This window comes from Phyllostomus hastatus, unplaced genomic scaffold, assembly GCF_019186645.2.
Source record: "Phyllostomus hastatus isolate PE091 unplaced genomic scaffold, TTU_PhHast_1.1 phas_scaffold_93, whole genome shotgun sequence".
In the NCBI taxonomy this organism is placed as follows: Eukaryota; Metazoa; Chordata; class Mammalia; order Chiroptera; family Phyllostomidae; genus Phyllostomus; species Phyllostomus hastatus.
The window spans coordinates 17,555,237-17,568,842 of record NW_025334042.1 but is presented as its reverse complement, the minus strand read 5'-3'; the positions used below and the strand labels follow the sequence as shown (position 1 = coordinate 17,568,842).

Below are 13,606 nucleotides of genomic sequence, written 5' to 3'. Positions count from 1 at the left end.
ATGGACCAGAACAGGGAGCCTAGAAATAAACCCAAGGCTCTATGGTCAATTAATTTTCAACAAAGGGGGCAGAAGCATAAAATGGAGTAAAAATAGCCTCTTCAGCAAGTGATGTTAGGACATCTAGACAGCTACATGCAAAAAAATGAAACTTGATCACCAACTTATGCCATACACAAAAATAAATTCAAGGTGGATAAAAGCCTTAAATAAAAGTTGCAACACCATAAAAGTTCTAGAGAACTTTAGGCAGGAAAATCACAGATATTCCATGCAGCATTTTTTTCACTGATATGACCCCTGGAGAAAGGGACATAAAGGAACGAATAAACAAATGGAACTTCATCAAAATAAAAAGCTTTTGCATGGCTAAAGAAAACAGCAATAAAATGAAAAGGGAATAAGCCTTATGGGAAAATATGTTTGCAAATAAACCTCACACAAGGGAATGATCTTCAAAACATATAAAGAACTCACACAACTCCATACCAGAAGACAAACAACCCCATTAAAAAATGGGCAAAGGACCTCAACAGACACTTCTCCAAGGAGGACATACAGAGGGCCCAGAGACATATGAAAGGATGTTCAGCATCACTAGCCATCAGAGGGATCTAAATTAAGAACACAGCGACATACCACTCCACACCAGTCAGTATGGCCATCATAAACAAATCAACAAATAAGTGCTGGAGTGGTTGTGGAGAAAAGACAATTTTAGTGCACTGTTGGTGGGAATGCAGACTAGTGCAGCCACTGTGGAAAACAGTATGGAATTTCCTCAAAAATTAAAAATGGAACTGCTTTTGACCCAGCAAAACCACTGCTGGGTTTATGCCAAAAGGATCAGGAAACACCAATTCAAATGAACCTATGCACTCCAACATTCATAACAGCACAGTTTACAGTAGCCAAGTACCACCAGTAAATGAGTGGATAAAAAAAACTACATTAGACTTCTGGCCAAGAGGGAGGTGTACGTAGATGCACTGTGCCTCCTTGCACAACCAAAATAAGGACAACAAAAATTTAGAAACAAACAAACAAAAAAATGACCAGTACTGACAGAAAATTGAACTGTATGGAAGTCCAACAACCAAGAAGTTAAAATAGACACATTCATCCAGTAGGAAGGGTGGAGTCTGGCAGCCTTGGAGAGGGGTTGCAGCAAAAAGAGTGGTGGTTGGTGGACCCTGGGCAGATTGTGGACTGCCACAGCATGCAAGGCTACTGGCAGACTGGGCGGTCCCACTTTCAGGCACAGATAAACCAGGCAAAACTGGGGAGGAAGACAGACCTCACAACCAGGGCACCAGCATGAGGAAATAAAGCCTCAAAACACTGATTGAAAACACCTGTTGGGGTTGAGTTACTGGGAGAGACTCCCAGCCTCACAGGAAAGTTTGTTGGAGAGACCCACAGGATCCTAGAATGTGCACAAACCCACCCTCATGGGAATCAGCAACAGAAGGGCCCAGTTTGCCTGGGGGAAGTGGGGGAAGTGACTGAAATCTGGCAGAGAGCTGAATAAGCATTATTGTTCCCCCTCAGACCCCTGCCCCATATATAGCATCACAACCCAGTGATTGGGTTGCCCCACCCTGGTGAACACCTAAGGCTTCACCCCTCATGTAACAGGCACATCAAGACAAAAAAAAAGTGGTCCAAACAAAAGAACAGATCAAAGCTCCAGAAAAAATAAAATTAAGCGATAAAGAGATAGCCAACCTATCAGATGCACAGTTCAAAGTACTGGTGATGAGGATGTTCACAGAACTGGTTGAATTTGGTCGCAAATTAGATGAACAAATGAAGGCTACATTAAGTGAAAGAAAGGAAAATGTACAGGGAACCAATAGTGATGAGAAGAAAAATGGGACTCAAATCAATGGAGTGGACCAGAAGGAAGAAAGAAACAACCAAATGGAAAAGAATGAAGAAACAAGAATTCAAAAAAAAACAAGGAAAGGCTTAGGAACCTCCAGGACATCTTTAAATGTTCCAACACCCGACTTATAGGGGTACCAGAAGGAGAAGAGGAAGAGCAACAAGTGGAAAAGTTATTTGAACACATAATAAAGGAGAACTTCCCCACTTTGGCAAAGGAAATGTAACAGGGTGCAGCCAAGAGGGGAGCCCCAAATAGAGATTTGTAATAGGGTCCAGAAGAGCTTAGAGGCAATTGGCTCCACACCACAGGGCCACACCTGCCCAGAATGCTGGCAGCTGTAGCCAATTGTGAGAGGAGCCAGAAATGAAACTGCAGAGTAAGATTGGTGCTGGGATTTAAATGGAGGCACCGCAGCCATTGGGCGTCTCTCTTTTTGGTACCACGTGTCTTTTGAGGACCATGCGGCTTTGGTGTCTTGGTTGGGACCATGCAGCTTGGGTGAGAGTCAGGACCACGAGGCTTTGGAAGTGCTCCCTTTTGCCACGTGGAGGGTGCCAGGAGGACCGTGTGCATTTGTGGGGAACTATAGTTTGTATTATTTCAGATAAATAATAAACTCCTTTCCTTTTCACTGATCTCTGGTGTTAAGAGATATCTTTCCTCAGGTGGCAGGCAAAAAAAAAAAAAACCCCAGTAGGTGGGGAGGAACCCCTGGAGAAAAAACGGGGGTCTTTTATATCATTCAGCAATCCCCCTGCTCTGTTCTGTAACAGAATTAGACTTCCAGGAAGTCCAGGAAGCTCAGAGAGTCCCAAAGAAGTTGGACCCAAGGAGGAACACACCAAGGCACATCATAATTACAATACCCAAGATTAAAATGAAGGACAGAATCCTAGAAGCAGCAAGAGATAAGGAGGCAGTTACCTAAAAAGGAGTTCCCATCAGACTGTCAGCTGATTTCTCAAAAGAGATGTTACAGGCAAGAAGGGGCTGGAAAGAAGTATTCCAAGTCATGAAATGCAAGGACCTACATCCCAGATTGCTCTATCCAGCAAAGCTTTTATTTAGAATGGAAGGGTAGATAAAGTGCTGCTCAGATAACGTCAACTTAAGGGAGTTCATCATCACCAAGCCTTTATTTTATGAAATTTTAAAGGGACTTATCTAAGAAAAAGAAGACAAAAAACATGTACAGTAAAATGAGAGCAAACTCACAATAATTAACCACACCTAAAACAAAAAGGAAAACAAACTAAGCAAACAACTAGAACAGAAACAGAACCACAGGAATGGAGATCACATGGAGGGTTAGCAACAGGGGAGTGGGAGGAAAAGAGAGGGGGAAAAAGTACAGAGAATAAGTAGCATAGATGGTAGGTAGAAAATAGATAAGGGGAGGGCAAGAATAGTATAGGAAATGTAGAAGCTAAAGAACTTATAAATATGACACATGGACATGAACTAAAGGGAGGGGAATGTGAGTGGAAGAGGGTATGCAGGGTGGAAAGGAGTGAAGGGGGGGAATGGGACAACTGTAATAGCATAATCAATAAACTATATTTTTAAAAAACTACATTACATTTACACAATGGAATACTACACAGCAGAAAGAAGGAAGGAGCTTCTGCCCTTCGTGACAGCATGGATGGATCTGGAGAGCATTATGTTAAGTGAAATAAGCCAGGCAGTGAAAGACAAATACCATATGATATCACCTATAAGTGGAACCTAATCAACAAAAGAAACAAGCAAGCAAAATATAACTGGAGACATTGAAATAAAGAACAAGCTGACAGTAAACAGAGGGGAGTTAGGAGGGGCACAACAGAGGAAAAAAGGGGAAAGGTCATCAAGGAATGTGTATTAAGGACACAGGGACAAAGTCAAGGGGGGTAGGTTAGAGGGTGGGAGGCAAGGATGGGGCATGTTGGATGGAACAAAATGGAGACAACTGTACTTGAGCAACAATTTAAAAAATTAAAACAATTAAAAAGGAAATAAAAAATAAAGGGACTTATTTAACAAAAAGAAAATGATCAAAACTATGAACATTAAAATGATAGCAAGCTCACAAGTATGAACAACTGAATCTTTAAAAAAAAAGTGCAAAAACAATCTAAGTGAACACCTAAAACAGGAATAGAATCATAGATGTGGAGATCATTTGGAGGGTTATCACCTGGGAAAGGCAAGGGAGAGTATAAGGGATAAGTAAAGAAATTTAGAAGCATGACTGGGTAGGTACAAAACAGACAGGGGAATGTTAAGAACAGTACAGGCAATGGGGAAGCCAAAGAACTTATATGCACCACCCATGGACATGAACTAAGAGGAGAAGTGCTGGTGGGAAGGAGGGTACTGGATGGGGGGGGGGCACAAGGGAGAAAAATTGGGACAACTGTAATAGCATAATCAATAAAATATTCTTTAAAAATTATTGCTACATGTATTATTGTTAAAGAGTTTAAGATACAAAATATAAATAGTTTTACTATTTGTATATAAAATAAAGACCAGTGAGTACAATGTTTATTAGTAGAACATTAATTTCATTATTTCTAGTGTAACATGTTGAATAAATACTTTTATTGACTATTTTAATGTGTATCAATTATAAAGTCAACACATCTTGACATCTACGTATATTGTCTTATGTATCAACTAGAGCTTTGTTCATCCTTTCTTATTTTTCTCTTCTGTTCCAATTTCCTATATGCCCATCTTTCAGTTCTATAAATAATTTTCATTCTGGCACATCCTGGTTCATATTTATAATGTGAAGAAATTATGGCTAAATTGCTAAATGGAAAGTTTATATTATATGTATATATATAGTAAATTAATATTATATTCTAGTTATAAAATTTGTATCTTTCAATGCAGAAAATGTGAAAATAAAGAAGTTAAAAATACTGAATGCCTGATTTCCAAGTATTTATATTCTTGGTTTATAAATATTCTCACAATGAGATGTCATATGACAAATATAGGCAAAAAAATTTAATGTTATGATTTAATGAAAGTAAATGATATGGTTAAGGAATATAGTCAGCAACTCATAGCAAATATTGCTATAGTATTAGTCATAGGCCATGGGAAAGGTTTCCCTGAATTCAGAGTCAATATTGAGATAAACTCCTTATTGGTTTTCAATATTTTTTCCATTTCAGAAGACAAGTAATACTAGAAATTCAAAACAGTGTTTCCTATCAATTCATTCTGGCATAGTAAAGAACTGTTGAGGTTAAGTCCAGAATTCTCTATGAGAAAAATAGACTCCTTCTACAATCATAGAAGAGTTATATTCCAAATCAAACTTCACACACTTGACATCACATCTTGTTTATCTATTTGCCCCATTTACCTCAATCATTTTGTTTAACTTTTATCAATATTTATAAACATGATTCACCATATCTTTTAATGATGGCTTTCTTTGGCACACTGTTTACTTAATGAACTCCCCTGAGCCAACAAAAAAGATGCATAAAATAAGTCCAGCTCTACCTGTATGACATATATAGAGAAGAACATTTTTATTTTCTATTTTTGAAAACAGTACTTGCAGGAAAATATTACAGTCTCTGAAATTTTAGAAAAACATTACTTAAATTTTATAGGTGTATAATCATAGAATTATAAAATATTCATTTATAATATTTGTATAAATACAAAGAAAATCTTTAACAAATGTGTTTTATTTCCTTGTCCAACCACGCCTAACTGAGTTAGTGCATAGATCTTGGATAAGGAAAAAAAAGCAGGAATGAGCTGTATAATAACATTTTCCAAAAATTTTATAATACCAGGAATAAAGGATATTATCAAATATTACTAGTCTAAAAAGAAAGAGAACTATGTTACCATGAGAAAGTTAAATCAACACATTTTGATAGTACAATGAAAATCAAATAAATTTCTAACTCAGTTTATCAGCTCTGAAATTATGTAAATGTTTAAGCCAATTAGACAATTAAATTTGAGGCTAAATCATCAAGAAGAAGCAAGTGTAAGTAAATTTGTTATTCTTCAATATAATATTCCATTTTATTCAAATGCTTTAAAATATTATATGCATATATACTTGTGGATTTATATCCATTTCAATATTAAAAGTTAAATAATTGTCTACTACCAAGAAAACTACTAATGGAATCCTAAAGCAAGAAAAAGTTTTGGATTGTTCAGTTATATTTTTCTAAGTTCAATGGTATTCTACTATAGAAATAAGATTCTAATAGGATTATTTCCTCAGTATGTATTATTTTGTCCACTTGTTTCTAGGTTATAGCAATAATTAAAACAAAACAAATGAATCGTACATTGTATAAATTAAACTGTTTCTAGGTGATTATTTATTTTAATAACAGAACTTTCCCTTTCTTATTCTGATCTTTCTGTCAGGAAAGGGAAAAAATGTTGTGGAGAGACTAATAGCACCAACCAAACCCTTAAAAAAGTAATGTAGAAGACAATGCCAGCAAAGCATTCCCATGGATAACCAGGTATGCTCTAGGGTGAGATGAATACTATGTTGACTAGTTGTTTCACTTTGTAAAAGTCTCTTAAACTATGTAATCCTCAAAATATAAAATGTGGTGTTTGGCCAAACCAACCTCTGTAAACTTTGAAATTCTGTTATTTAGTTTGTCCACAATTTAGACTATTTTTATAACACTGAGAAAAAGAAAAAGATCAATTATAATATTTTCATATTTTTAAAAGGAGATAAATATTTTAAAGGATAATTGCAAGGTTAATTTAAAGAAACAGAAGAAGAAATAGCTTTTGTTTAAATGTTAGCACAAGCTCTTTTTCATGGTATATGTATGTTCAAAGAAAAGGTTATACTTAACTTCAGCTAATATTCATTACTTGATTGTAAGGTCAAATGGAATTTGGAGAGAGTGGCTGAGGGGAACTGTGTTTAGAATTTCATAGATTATTTATCATCATAGAAATTTTAAAAATTTTATGTTCTATCATCAATTTTGTTTTAACTGTTTTATGTTCTGTAGGGGAAACATGTATTTTCCGTTCTACAGCGGGGGAAGGATAAGCAATGAGAAACCACACAGTACCCACAGAATTCATTCTTCTAGGACTATCAGACGATCCAGAGCTTCAGACTGTGATTTTTCTCTTTTTAATCATCACATATATATTAAGTGTCTCTGGAAATTTGGCCATCATCACTCTCACCTTGGTGAATTCTCATCTATGGACCCCTATGTATTTCTTCCTCAGGAACTTCTCTGTATTAGAAATATCCTTTACAACCGTCTGTATTCCCAGATTTTTGGGCACAATTATCACCAGAGACAAAACGATTTCATACAATAATTGCATAATTCAATTGTTTTTCTTCATCTTCATGGGTGTAACTGAATTTTATCTTCTAACTGCCATGTCCTATGACCGCTATGTGGCCATCTGCAAACCTCTGCACTACACTGTCATCATGAACAACAGAGTCTGCATATCGCTTGTCCTCTGTGCTTGGCTGGCAGGATTCTTAAGTATCTTCCCACCAGTTGTTCTTTTTCTCCAATTAGATTACTGTGGCTCCAATGTCATTGATCATTTTGCCTGTGACTATTTCCCCCTCTTGCAATTATCCTGCTCAGACACCTGGCTCCTGGAAGTGATTGGTTTTTACTCTGCAATAGTGATTCTGCTGTCCACCTTGGCATTAATAATTCTATCCTACATGCTCATCATTAGGACAATTCTAAAACTGCCTTCTGCCAGCCAGAGAAAAAAGGCATTTTCTACATGCTCCTCTCACATGATTGTTATTTCCATCTCTTATGGAAGCTGCATATTCATGTATGCCAACCCTTCAGCAAAAGAAAAGGCATCTTTGACCAAAGGAGTAGCTATTCTGAACACTTCTGTTGCTCCTATGATGAATCCATTTATATATACCTTGAGGAACCAGCAAGTGAAGCAAGCCTTTAAGGAAGCTTTTCAAAAGGTTATTTTTTTCTCTGGTAAATGAAAGTACCAGTAACATTAAAAGAATAAAATTCTTATCAGTGCTTTCTATTATTCCTACTCTCTCAAACCATTCTTTCCTTCATTACAATTATTTTTCCTTTTTTATTCTCATATTAAAATTCCTAAATGTTGCTCCAGAATATTGCCTGAGCATTGCTTCAGAATATTCTGTAAATTCAAATATTTTGTTCAAATGTACTTGGATGAAGTAAAAACATTTGACTTAATGGTTACGATTTTGAGTAGAAGGCATTTACTTTTGAAGAGAGATAAAGCATTTAGTTTGATGGAAAGACGTCAGGATAGATTTGAAATTCTGAACTTTTCCTTCTTATCAGCTAATTAAAAATGAATGTTATTAGAAAATTTTGATTTTATTTGGCATTTGAATGAAATCAAATAGTCACCATCACCAGGGGGTTGAGAACAAAATCTAAACATCTACATAAATATATTAAATGGTTTTATATGCATATATATTAAAGTTATTTATGCTATTAGTAATAATTATAATAAGAAGGAGAAGAGGGAAGAGGAGGAAGAGTAGAAAATAAAATAAAGTTCTTTCAGCAATTACTATATGTCAGCACTATTGTTTGCTTTGTAATGGTTCATTGAACCCTGCAAATAACTTTATGAGGTATCTACAATTATTATTCATTTTTAGTCAGAGGTATTTTTCTTTAGTTAGATTACCTGCCTCCAAAAGTTAAAATATAGTTAGAGAACAGACAATGTAAAATACATCAAGTGAAATGCATAAAACTATAATAAACTGGTAACAGTTCAACTTTCTGGAGAACTGAGCTTTAACTGGAGCATCTAGAACTGACTTTAGGGATTTGGGAAGTAAGGAAGAAAAATAACAGCTGTTGATAATATTCTACACACTCTATTTTTATTATGAAAATTATATGAAATGTTTACTTTTTATAAAACCTCTTACAAAGTGAGCATTATTATTTCTAATTTATAGGTGAATGAACATAAGGAAATTGAGGTTGAGAGTTCATTGTCACAGAGATTGTGACTTTCAAGATGGCATTTACTTTTCTTTAACTTCAAAATCCAGATTAATAGGATTCCTTTCATTTTTTACACTGGTTTTCACTAGTAATAATTATAAGAAGTTTATGTTAAATATTAGAACTGCTAAATGACTTTAGTAGTTCTTGGAGACATAATAATGAAAAAGAGTGATTCTTGCCCTATGTTTTCTGATATTCTAAAAGGAAGAAAGAATATCATTAAAATTTTATTTGATAAGTGAAACAATTTAGGTATAAGTGGTCTATAGGACAGGTAATGTTGACCAAAAATGTCAGTTTTTCTGACTCTTCTAGTGGAATTGTGGTCAATTGCACAATAATTGTAAATGTTCATTTTAACCTTTGAGTCACAAGCATTTGATAAACCTTGTTGGCCATCTTAGTTTTCACTTTTATTTTCTTTCTTGGTCATTATCTTATATATTATAAAAATCACATTAATTCCTGAGTAAAAAAAAAAGGTTACTGGGAATAGAATTATGATGGTCATCAAAACTCTCTCTAATACAATTCCTTCTAGCCCCAACTTGTATTGTGAATCATGCATTGATCATCATTTCAGTTTTACCTGTGTACTGCTATTATTCCCTCAGGTCTATTTGAAAGAATTTATACTAGTAACCACAGTCTACATTTCTAGGAGGTGTTAAACTATCCCAAACACTGACTATTCTATACCCAGGAAACACTCATGTATACTTCTCAAATCAAGACCATGTACAAAACAAAGAAAACCAATAACAATACTATACATTGAACACTCTAAGATGATACCATATAAATAATAAGTATTTTCATGCAGTATTTTTCCTTAATATCTGCATGTAGACATTAACAGCTTCACATAAGCAGAATCAGAATATTGCACACAATTTCTTCCTAATTCTCATATGATTGTGAATATTGTATTTTTTCCATACCCACTTTGTCCCCTTATTACCACAGTTACCACACTGTTTTCTATTATTAAACTAAGTATGCAACTAAGTTGCAGGCACATGCTAGCCATTTGGATTAATATAATATACCATCTTCAGCCTGTAGGATTCAGACAACAGGTAGAAAGGTAAACATGTATGAGTTAATCTTTTATAAACATACCAAGTGCTATATCAATATAAAAGATAGGTTTGCTCACAACATTTGTAGTAATTCAGTAAGAATTCCCAGGTAAAATAATAAAATGGATATAATTAAATGGATATTCTGGGTCAAGACAATTATTATCACAAATAACAGTTGTAAAAGTTAGAGAAGTGATTGTAAATCATATGAAAAAACACAGAAAACAACCAGTAATAATTAATTCTTTTCTGTAAGCTATTTTCTTGATTTAATTTATTATGCACAAAATAATAATTCCATAAACCAATGTTCACTTTTATCATTTGAATGGTGTTTTAAAGTATGGGAAATGTTTTACCTATCCATCTAAGACTTGTCTCTTTAAGTAAATATGATTTTTCCTCCTATTAAAGAATGAAACAAAAATTCATAGGAACTTTTACAGGGCCGATAAACATCAGAACAGTGATTCAAATCAGAGTTATGCTCCCCAAATAAAACATTGTACCTATTCTCTGGGAAGGGGAAAAACCTTGCAAAATAAACATAGACAAGAAAAATTAAGAATTCCAGAATAAAATGCTATTTAGATAATTTGTTCTTTCACAAAAATACCAAATGAGTCCATCCAAAAATGCCAGGTTTGGCTTATGAGGATTTTGTGTCACAGAAAATTTTCAGAAAATTTCTAAACATTCAGAAGACAATTACTCTTTTGGAATTAAAACTAATAGACACAGAAAACAGTATGGTGGTTACCAGAAGGAAGTGGAGTTGGGGGAATAGTTAAAGGTAAAAGGGGTCAAATATGTGGAGAGAGAAGATTTGACGGTGGCAATGGGCACACAGAGCAATATACAGATGTAATGTCATAGAATTGTACATGTGAAACCTACATAATCTCATTAACCAATGTTGCCCCAATAAATTTAATTTAAAAAGCTTAGATTTCTAAACTGAAATACAGAAAGTCACTTTAGCAAAGACTTGGAATTACCAACTCTTCTATTGGTAATTTCTGATATGATGTACACCTGCATGATAATTCAGCCTCTTATGGGCAACTCTGTAATTGTTTTAATATTTTTTATTTTTTTATTGTTGTGTAATTACAGTTCTTATTTTCCCACCATTACCTTCCCCCACCCTACCCACCAGCACCTTCCACCCTCAATCCTCTCCCCCACCCAGTTGTCTTTGCCCCTGGGTCCTTTATACATGTTCCTTGACAACCCTTCCCCTGCTTTCCCCCATTATTCCCCTACAGTCATGCTACTGTCAGTTTATTCTTCATTTCCATGTATCAGGTTCTATTTTACTCGCTTGTTTGTTTTGTTGATTAGGCTTCACTTATAGGTAAGGTCATATGTTATTTCTCTTTCATTACCTGGCTTATTTCACTTAGCTTAATGCTCTCCAGTTCCATCCATGCTGTCCTGAAGGGTAGGAGCTCCTTCTTTCTTTCTTTTGTGTAGCATTCCTTTGTGTAAATGTACCACAGGTTTTTGATCCCCTCATTTATGGATGGGAACATAGGTTGTTAACAGCACTTGGCTATTGTAAATTGTGCTGCTATGAACACTGGGATGCATAGATTCTTTTGGATTGGTGTTTCAGGATCATTAGAGTATAATCACAGCAGTGGTATTGCTGTGTCAGAAGGCAGTTCCATTTTTATTTTTCTGCGGAATCTACAGTTTTCCACAGTGGCTGCACCAGTCTGCATTCCCACCGGGTTATGAAAGCTGCATCTTCACAAATGAAGATTGCAGGGCCAGAAAGTATAGAGTAGAGGAGGAAAGGAAGTGTCTCTGGAGCTCACTTTATTGATGGTGATAGGGTCTTTCAATATGAAGCACATTTCACCAAAAACAGAACATTTTTGAGAACTACTTACTTCTAAAGTAAAAATAAAAGATAAATACACCTTGAAAGAATTTCTAAATGTTAAGGCTGAGTGCCTCAAAAATATGAGTTGTGATCTTGGCTCTATCATTATTTTACTAGAGGAAATTATATTTTTGGATATTCAGTTTCCTAATCTACAAAATAAGAAATTTGAATTAGATAATAGTGAAAGCCCCCATCAGTTCTGACATCATAAGATTTTACATAAACTAGCAAAACTAAAAACTTATTTATGGCATGAATACTGTAAGCTACCAAAAAATTAATACAAGAAAGAGAGTATGATTCAAAGGGAAAAAATGTCAACTCAAATATCAGAAAAACTTGAGAAAATAAAACCCCCATTTAAAGTGGCTATTACCCTCTAAGTGGTAAAGGTATTTAAAAAATGAGTATCTTTTCCCAGCAGTAACATTTATTGGAGAACTGTAGAAATTTATTTTTTAAAAAGAGTGAGACTATGACATGTGAAAAACAGACTAGCTGGAAGACTAGAACACTTGCTCATCTGTTTTTCTGTGGCCTGTCTCACTTGGTTTATTTGCAACTGTACTTTTATGTCTGGCTGCAGTGCCCATTTCAGTACAAATGACACAGTATTTTTATCATGTTGCTTACATATTCACCACCTTAGTTATCTGTATATGCTTGGTGTGATTTGCAAATACTCGGTGACAAAATCCAGAGCATGGCATTTCCACATAAAGTGTTTACTATTAAATTTCTCCTTAGAAGTTTGCTTTTCTTTACAGCCTTCATCCATATGACAGCCACAGTCCTACATTTCAAATAATGGCTTATAGTTAAATTAAAATGCTTCAATTTGATACAACATGACTACAGTAGAATGTGGTAGTTTTAGAGAGGACTTTGTTTTCTTATGTGATTAGAGATCCGGTCAAATTTAGAGACTGCTAAAACTTTCCAAACTGCACTTCTTCCATTTTATGATGACTTTGTACATACATTCTATTGTTCATGAACATTTCGCAGAAATGTTGGATTTGTTTGAATGAATTTGAAAACTCACAACTGAAGAAAATCAGAAAAACCTGGTTTTAAATATCAAAAGATCCCAAATGAAAAGTATTTCTACAGGCTACACCAAGCAAGTTTTATTGATCAGTGTACTTATTTGCAGGATAAAATTATTGCAAGATTGAATATAAGAACATAAACATTTTTGCCCAAATTTTTGAGGGAAAAATAAGGATGTGCATTATACAAGGGTAGTATTAATTCTGTATCTATATGTTTTTAATTATTTTATTTATACTTATGCATTAAAGGCACAACTCTAGGAAGCAATAATGATATCCATATGTTCGAAAATAAATGCTAAATTACTTTATAATATGAAAATAGGTATATAAATACAAATAAATGAATAATTGAATTAAAAACTAAAACAAAAGATTTTTTTCTTAAGGTTTGGGCCAAAACCCTATGTGTCCATTGTACACTGCAAAATACCATCCTGAGGTCAGATCTGTGGAGGGGATAGTCAGCCTGGGGAGTCATAGCAACATAGCCAATCTTTGAAACCAGAGTGTCTGCTTCTATTGCCTGATTAATTGTGACACAAGAAACAAATTTACAAGGTATACAATGGATCTGTGCATAAGAAAGAATCTTTGAGTAAATGTGTAGAAACATTAAAATAAAAACAACAAATGAGGTCAAGAAAAAATAT

General features: G+C 34.6%; 1 protein-coding gene across 1 annotated transcript; it reads left to right on the top strand.

Moving 5' to 3' along the window:
- Positions 1-6,953: 6,953 nt before the first annotated feature.
- On the top strand, positions 6,954-7,892 carry LOC123812777 (olfactory receptor 6C3). Its single transcript, XM_045829642.1, has one exon. The coding sequence runs from the start codon at positions 6,954-6,956 to the stop codon at positions 7,890-7,892; it is 939 nt and encodes a 312-aa protein (XP_045685598.1).
- Positions 7,893-13,606: the final 5,714 nt, after the last annotated feature.

Coding starts and splice junctions, on each gene's coding strand:
- LOC123812777 (XM_045829642.1), top strand. CDS start 6,954: ATGAGAAACCACACAGTACCCACAGAATTCATTCTTCTAGGACTATCA.